At 43.4% G+C, this 8,620-nt stretch overlaps 1 protein-coding gene across 1 annotated transcript in view; it reads left to right on the top strand.

Moving 5' to 3' along the window:
• The first annotated feature begins 1,036 nt into the window (after window positions 1–1,036).
• hcfc1a (host cell factor C1a) overlaps window positions 1,037–8,620 on the top strand; it is a 12,280-nt gene continuing 4,696 nt past the window's right edge. Inside the window, 17 exon segments of the mRNA XM_034868695.1 lie at window positions 1,037–1,237; window positions 1,790–1,938; window positions 2,824–2,984; window positions 3,080–3,288; window positions 3,518–3,602; window positions 3,728–3,834; window positions 4,038–4,217; window positions 4,308–4,541; window positions 4,664–4,812; window positions 4,898–5,077; window positions 5,163–5,384; window positions 5,754–5,858; window positions 5,972–6,188; window positions 6,841–6,977; window positions 7,076–7,223; window positions 7,308–7,528; window positions 7,830–8,620. Coding sequence (XP_034724586.1) covers window positions 1,042–1,237; window positions 1,790–1,938; window positions 2,824–2,984; window positions 3,080–3,288; window positions 3,518–3,602; window positions 3,728–3,834; window positions 4,038–4,217; window positions 4,308–4,541; window positions 4,664–4,812; window positions 4,898–5,077; window positions 5,163–5,384; window positions 5,754–5,858; window positions 5,972–6,188; window positions 6,841–6,977; window positions 7,076–7,223; window positions 7,308–7,528; window positions 7,830–8,620 — 3,491 coding nt within the window. The 5' untranslated portion in view covers window positions 1,037–1,041.

The raw sequence follows: 8,620 nt of genomic DNA on the forward strand, positions 1-8,620 counted from the left end.
AAAGATGGCTGCTTCCAGAGACGGCATGAAACATCATAACACTCCGTTTATGCAGTTGAACTCCGTTTAGCTGCGTTTTAAGAGTAGTGTTGCAGCCTCATTTGTGTCAGGTAACATATGCATCTCAAAATAAGATGCAATAGCATTGCATTTAACTGTAAAATGTGGCGACGCATTGACAGTTGCCAGCCGTGTAGCTAACGCTATTAGCTTTGGCAAATTAGGTTGAGCAACTAGCTAGCCAGGGCTAACTGAGTGTAGCTAACGTTAGAATTAATTTGGATACTATGACTGGGCTTTTATTTTTAGTCAATTCCAATACGATGTTCGATGGGAGTTAAGACACGTGGTTCTCAAACGGTTGCAACTGTTAAAGTAAACTTCCTATAGCTTTGTATTGTTAATAATTATGCTAAAGGGATTGCAGAGAATGCTAAGCTTGTTAGCTACAATATGGCGACTCCCAGAGAAGCATGAAAATAGCCGACTCCTTTAACTGTGGATTAGGTTTGTGTTGAAACTGTATTATGCTTTGTTGACCCGTTACTAGCTCATTGAATTTGTTTTTAATTTAGTGTATTTATTTGCGGGTAAGGTTGATAAGCTACCATCTATTTTTCTTTTTCATTCGCTTCCGCCATTTTTCAGCCTGGCAATAGCGTTAGCGGGGTTTGTTTGGTTACAAGATGGCTGCTTCCATGGATTGAATTCAATGGTTAGAAATAACTATGACAAAACTTATGTGTATGAAAAATTCTATGCATTTCTTTGTTGCACAACTGCAACGTGAAATATATATTAGGTGTTTCAAACCAGGAGCTGCTCTGAACCAATATTCTCGGCATTTGTTTGTTTTTTAATTGAATGTGTTCATTAAACAAAGCTGTTATCGTTCGCTGCTACAACCGCTTAAACAGTTTACAAAAGTTAGCTACAGTTCAGTCGATCCTGATGAGTTGCATCGTCCTTAAAGGGGAAATATCACAATTACTCCATTAGTTAAGACAAACGTTCATTTTATTATTCTCTCCGCCAGAAATCATGTCTGCCCCTGGCTCCGCGGTGTCTGGGACCATGGCGTCGGTTCTGCAGCCGCGGTGGAAACGGGTGCTGGGATGGTCCGGTCCCGTTCCCCGGCCCAGGCATGGACATAGAGCTGTAGCTATAAAGGAGCTTATGGTTGTCTTTGGCGGTGGAAACGAAGGGATTGTGGACGAATTACATGTATACAACACTGGTAAGATTAACTCTGCATGTATAACTTTACTGATAAGGTTTTACTTAACAAATCTGCAGATGTGAAAAACATACAATGCGTTTTCACATTGTATACCTAAAACGATTCTATTTTATTTCTCAAAATCGGTTCGTGATGTGCAGAACTAAGTAGGTACAGCCATGGGTCCAGGCCTCAGCAGGCCAATCAGGTTGTTGTCTGATTGAATGCGGCCCCATCTGCTGGAGAAAGGGCTTTAATGCACGTTAAAAAAGGCGGGCTAAAATAAAATGGATGATGCTGGTTGGTTTAAGTATCTCCTATGCTCCAATTTCCTGCATATTAACCAATAAGAACAGAAAAATTCAGCATATTTCCTTTATGTTTCCCAGCCTTACATGTAGACTTTGGTTTATGTTCTAATGTGAGTTAATAAGAGTTGTTTAGAGAATACACTAGTCAGGAATTTACAGTCATGTTTAGGTCATAACATAAGCTTCTTTAATATTATGAATGATTTGATATGAGTACGCCTCAACTGAACAGCACTGTTGATTGTGTTTTTATTTCTAGCAACAAACCAGTGGTTTATCCCAGCAGTCCGTGGTGATATTCCCCCTGGTTGTGCTGCATATGGTTTTGTCTGTGATGGCACAAGATTGCTGGTATTTGGTGGCATGGTGGAGTATGGAAAGTACAGCAACGATCTCTATGAACTACAGGTAATTTTTCAATGGAAAATAACCCCCAATTTATTTGTTTAATTTGCACATTACAAAATGGATAATGCAATGAATTAATTCAATCATAAAACACAGACAAGTTTGTTTACAATACAAAACATTTTACATGTGAGCTGTCCTCCTATTGTAAACATGGACATTATCTCTGCACTTTTGCATGACTATATTTGAGCTTGGCTATCTGCATCAGAGATTGATGAACATTTGTGGTGTGAGTTAAAGTTTTAATGTTTAATTAGCTCTTTACAGTAATCGCAGAAATAGACAAATAAAACAAGTTATTTCATCTTTGTTGTTTTCACTGCTGTGAATATGCTCCATGCCGTTTAGCTATGGACAGGTATGTACAGCCATTGAACACAGTTAAATGCGTTGCAAATAGATTGTTAGATGCATGAGGATTATTTCTTGAATGATTCAGAATTGATTTTCAAAATTCAGAGCGTTCACCAAGTTCCAGTAACTGGCTAAATACTACTCAGTAGCTGCTTTTAAAAACTATGGTGAAGGCATATTTTGAGAAGGAATGGGCAGTCTAAAGAAGCAAATAACATTGACTAAACGTGATGCTAATCATCACAATTTATTCTGCTTCTGACGAGTGAACTATGCCCAAAACATGTCTTTATTTTCCTAATTGCAAAGGTTACACTCTGTTCACAATGAATGAATGAATGAAGGAAGTTTAAGTTTAGGTTATAAGTATGCTCTGTTTATGTTATAGTCAGGGTTTTGACACAAAATCCTTATCAATCCTTGTCAAAATAGGGAATGGTCAACTTGTGTTTTTTACAGCTTGTGCTATGACTTAATCCATTGATAATATGTTGTTGTAACATTGTATGTTTGCGGGTTTCTTTACAGGCCAGCAGATGGGAATGGAAAAAGTTGAAAGCAAAAAACCCGAAGAATGGCCCCCCTCCTTGCCCTCGTCTTGGCCACAGTTTTTCCCTGGTTGGCAACAAATGCTATCTGTTTGGTGGACTAGCCAATGACAGCGAGGACCCAAAAAACAACATTCCCAGGTACAGAGGTTTTACCAGTGGGGCCCTTTTAAAGTACGTGGTTTTTAATTCAACAAGCAGCATGAGTTTGACTTTTGTCTGTTTTTCATTCTCAGATACCTAAATGATCTGTACACTCTTGAGCTCCGTGCGGGTTCCAGTGTGGTTGGATGGGATATTCCAATTACATATGGAGTTCTGCCTCCTCCCCGTGAGAGTCACACTGCTGTGGTATACACAGAAAAGACGAGCAGGAAATCTCGCCTCATAATCTATGGAGGGATGAGCGGTTGCCGCCTTGGAGATCTGTGGACACTTGATATTGGTAGGTTTCTAAAAATGTGAGTACAAAAATTATAAATGCCCTGGCTGGGGCATCTCTGAGACAATGGTATTTACAACCAATCAGACCAAAGGGAGGAGAGAGTATTAAAAACTGTTTGAAAATATTCTGTGAGAATTTACCTTACCATTGGTACTTTAATTAATCTGTTTGCATATCAGAGTACATAGGGCCTCTTGTATAACATCCTACTGCTGGTCATTGTATACAGATACCCTGACATGGAACAAACCATCAGTAAGTGGGACAGCACCGCTCCCCAGAAGTCTGCACTCTGCCACTACCATCACAAACAAGTGAGACAACTACTGCACCTAAGCAATAACACATCAAATGTTGTATTTAATCATGTTGGAATTATTAGAAGAACAAGCTGTGCTTGATGGCAACATCTCACTAGTTTCCTTTCCTCAATGTGCAGGATGTATGTTTTTGGAGGATGGGTTCCATTGGTAATGGATGATGTCAAAGTGGCCACACACGAGAAGGAGTGGAAGTGCACAAACACTCTTGCCTGCTTAAATCTAGGTTTGTCTATTTATTACACTAGATTTCACTTTGACCTGTGGCATTTTGCTGCATGTCATTACCCCTCTCTCTCCCACCTTTTCAGCTGTCCCGTCAAAATAAAGGCTGAAAATGCCCCAAACAAATCATCTTAAAAAAAAAAAAAGGTTTTGAGTAGATTGGCTTCACTGGGTATTGATTTTGTACCATATGTGTGTCTGTAGACTCCATGTGTTGGGAGACAGTATTGATGGATACTCTTGAAGACAACATCCCTAGGGCCCGTGCTGGCCACTGTGCTGTAGCCATCAATTCCAGACTCTATGTTTGGAGTGGCCGTGACGGTTATCGTAAAGCTTGGAACAACCAAGTCTGCTGTAAAGACCTCTGGTACCTCGAAACAGGTAGGTGTTCTGTAACATGGTTTTATAATTTGGAGTGACAATTTAAAGTCAATTGTTACATTTATTCTTTCTCCACCCCACACAAATCAGAGCGTCCACACGCCCCTGCTAGGGTGCAGTTAGTCCGTGCCAACACAAACTCTCTTGAGGTGAGCTGGGGCGCTGTCTCAACTGCTGACACCTACTTACTACAGCTGCAGAAATATGACATCCCTGCCACCCCAGCCTCGCCCGCCATGAGTGCCACCCCTGTGCAGCCTGTGAACTCTCCAAAGAGCCCCTCACCGGCTGCAGCACTCTCTGCTCAGAGCCTACCCCAGACAGGTATGCACTAGTGACCAAGGATTCTTTCTTTCCAACTTTACCATGTCCATTGTCGTCACTACACCAGGAACAACCGCAAAAAACCTGCACACAAAGTCTTATCTGTTCCCTTTTTGTTACAGCAATCTTGAAAGTTGCAGCTCAACAGTCTGCCACGGGCACATCTGTTGTCACAGTCCGCCCCAGCCAGCCTGGGAAATCCCCTGTCACCGTGACATCCCTTCCGCCAGGTGTCCGAATGGTAGTGCCTGCCCAGACTACCCAAGGATCGGTATGAGCAATTTTCTAACATGTTGAGGATATTGCATGATGTATATATCATTTTCAGATGACTAAATGTTTTTTCTTTTTTGCAGCCAATTGGGAGCAGCCCTCAGATGAGTGGCATGGCAGCTTTAGCTGCAGCAGCTGCCGCAACACAGAAGATCCCGCCCTCTGCAGGCACTGTCCTCAATGTTCCTGCAGGTGCCACCATTCTCAAAACAGTGGCCGTTTCACCTGGCACAACCACAATGAAAATGGCTTCACCAGTCATGGTATAGATCTCACTAAACATTCTCATTACTTACAAGTGCATTCTGTGTGTGACAGGTCAGTTCTGAAAATAATGTTGTGCTCTAGGTCAGTAACCCAGCCACCCGGATGCTGAAAACTGCTGCAGCCCAGGTGGGCACAGCAACTGCGTCCTCTCCCACCAACACCAGACCCATCATCACTGTGCACAAGTCGGGTGCAGTTACAGTGGCCCAGCAGGCCCAAGTGGTAACCACTGTGGTAGGAGGAGTCACCAAGACAATTACCCTGGTCAAGAGTCCTCTCACCATGGGCAGCAGTGGCACTCTGGTAAGAAAGCAGGACTCCTCTGTAGCCCAATATGATACTGGAACACCACTCTAAGAGCACCCTGTGGTGAAGTATGGGTTCTGTAAATTGCTTTTTCACACTTAGTGTGAGTTTTTGTTTTTATGTCTTGTCAACATGCACTGCGTTTGAACCATTGGGGGAGGGAGTAAAGGTTGGCTTACAGTGACTGTTGGAGAATTCTAGTGGAGAAAAAGGGGAGCATGACGTTAGTAATCTGCATGACTGGCACTCGGTTAGGGCTTAAATGATGTGTAAAGCCACCAGTGGTCTACCTTCCCACTGAACTCCCTGTGCTGTCCGATGTTTTCTGGTGACTCATGAACTTGAGCCTCTCTCCTATGTCGGCAGATCTCCAACCTTGGCAAGATGATGTCTGTGGTACAAACCAAGCCAGTGCAGACATCAGCTATCACAGGCCAGGCTTCCACTAACCCTCTCACACAGATCATACAGGTCAGCTATCTGGATGACTGTAGGGAAAAAAAACGGGAGGTAGCTTAAAACTCCTGAGACAGGCACCAGATGTTTTTCTCCAAATGGTGTGTCTAACATGTGTCTCTCCCCAGACAAAGGGTCCCCTTCCAGCCGGCACCATCCTGAAACTAGTGACCTCCGCAGATGGCAAACCCACAACCATCATCACCACTTCCCAGGCAGGAGGCACAGGAAACAAGCCCACTATACTAAACATCAGCGGTGTCTCTCCATCCACCACTAAGCAGGGCACCACCATCATAAAGACCATCCCTATGTCGGCCATCATGACCCAGCCTGGAGCCACAGGTCTTTTAATTAATTTTTTATACTTAATTTGCATACTTTTACAAGTGTGTTATAAAAAGAGTGTTTGAACAATTTGGCATCATACTTACAAAATATATATATATAAAAAAAAAAAGTTCTATCAAATGAACATTACAACCTTAATGATAAAATAAAACTCAAGAAGAAAGGCACTACAATACGGAATATGAAATTTTCCTTGTAGAATTAATTGGTTGACAATTTAATGAATTATGTTTTTGTTATCATTATGTATAACATCTGTTTACACAGGTCTAAACTTGCGTTTACTCCTGTCAAAACTACATATCACAACACCCTGCACATCTGTGACTGAAAACAGTACAACAAAATAAGTACATCAAATTTCAGTGTTTAAACAAAACCTGAACCAGATTAACATCTCAATCAAATGAGATGTTTGTCATCTGGTTGAATTACCAGATGAGTGGAGATGGCACGCCCCAACTGAAGTACTGATAAGTTTCCTGCAATGGCCTTTAATTTGATGGCAATTAGCTTGAATAAAAACAAATGTTCAAAATTATTTGCTGGTGTTATTTAACCAAGGTCTATTATTTGAGCAGTTTGTCTTGAGTTGACATCATCAGATGAAAATTTACTTAAGGTATACATGCTTTTGTCCTTGCAGGTGTGACAAGCAGTGCAGGCATGAAAACGCCTATCACAATCCTTACCACAAAGGTGATGACCACTGGAACTCCTGGTAAAATCATCACTGCAGTGCCCAAACTTGGCACTTCAGCTGGCCAACAGGGACTGACACAGGTAAACTGTTTTATTGTAGTCTTTATAGACATCAACTTTCTTGTGCTCCCCATGTATGTTGCACCTGAGAAGACTAATTGTGAATTGCGTGTTTTTAGGTGGTTTTGAAGGGTGCTCCTGGGCAACCTGGCACTATTTTGCGCACTGTGCCCATGAGCACAGTTGGCGGTGTTCGACTTGTTACACCAGTGACAGTGTCTGCTGTTAAGCCCACTGTTACCACTCTGGTTGTCAAGGGGACTACTGGTAAGAATAACTTGTTAATGTTCTTGTGATTTTGTTTTCAATGATTTTTTATTGTTTGACATTTATGTTCTTAATGGCTTCCAGGTGTTACCACACTTGGGACTGTCACTGGTACAGTCTCCTCAAGCCTGGGAGGAGGCACGGTGGACAGTTCCAACGCCTCTCTGGTCACCCCCATCACCACACTAGGAACCATCGCTACCCTGTCTAGTCAGGTCATTAGCCCATCTGCCATAACTGTATCAACTGCTCAAACCAGCTTGACTTCTGCCTCGGCGTTGCCCTCCTCTACAATGACAGTACAAGTAAGAGCTTGTAGATTGATACCCCTCAGGTTGTATTTAGCATTAAAGGCATCAGGACATTAAATTAGTATTTTACTGTTGGAAAGAAAGTTGTGCATTGCTTCCTCTGGCACAATAATCTTGCGCTAATTTTTTCAAGTCTTGTAGTGTGTGCATGTTTGAGGATAGAGAGCAAAATATCTCAAGATTCTCCTTTTGTGCGTGTTGCAAACTATTTAAAAATCATGTGGGGTTTTTAAATTTCTGTAGTCTAAGTCTGGCTTAAAAGATCATTTAAATTGCTTTACTGTCTTCTGCCCAGAACCATCCCACCCAGGTTACTCTGATCACAACTCCCAGTGGTGTAGAAGCTCAGCCAGTGCAGGATTTACCAGTGTCCATTCTGGCTTCACCAACCTCTGAGCAGCCCAGCTCCACTGAGGCTGGATCCGCTGGAGAGGGCTCTGGGACCGTCACCCTGGTCTGTTCCAACCCGCCCTGCGAGACCCACGAGACAGGAACCACCAACACAGCCACCACCTCATCTGCTGCAATTGGAGCAGGACAGGTGTGCTCCAACCCGCCATGTGAAACACATGAAACGGGGACAACCAACACAGCCACAACTGCATCATCTAACATGTCTGCACCGCGCATATGCTCCAACCCACCATGCGAGACCCATGAAACCGGGACAACTAACACAGCTACCACAGCATCGGCTAACATGGGAAGCGACCAGGCCAGCACAGCGACGGACCAGGTCAAGACAGTTTGCTCCAACCCACCCTATGAGACCCACGAGACCGGGACCACCAACACAGCCACCCAATTGTCATCTAACATGAATGCAGGCCAGTCAAGCACCCTGCAGAGGTTGTGCTCCAACGCGCCCTGCGAAACACACAAAACTGGGACCACCAACACCCAGTCCACAGCCTCATCCAACATGGGAAGCGACCAGACCTGCACATCTTCAGGCCAGGTCCAGACTGTTTGCTCCAACTCACCCTGTGAAACAAATGAAACTGGGACCACCAACACCCAGTCCACAGCCTCATCCAACATGGGAAGCGACCAGACCAGCACAGCAACAGGCCAGGTCCAGACGGT

Source organism: Etheostoma cragini, chromosome 4, assembly GCF_013103735.1.
Source record: "Etheostoma cragini isolate CJK2018 chromosome 4, CSU_Ecrag_1.0, whole genome shotgun sequence".
NCBI lineage: Eukaryota > Metazoa > Chordata > Actinopteri > Perciformes > Percidae > Etheostoma > Etheostoma cragini.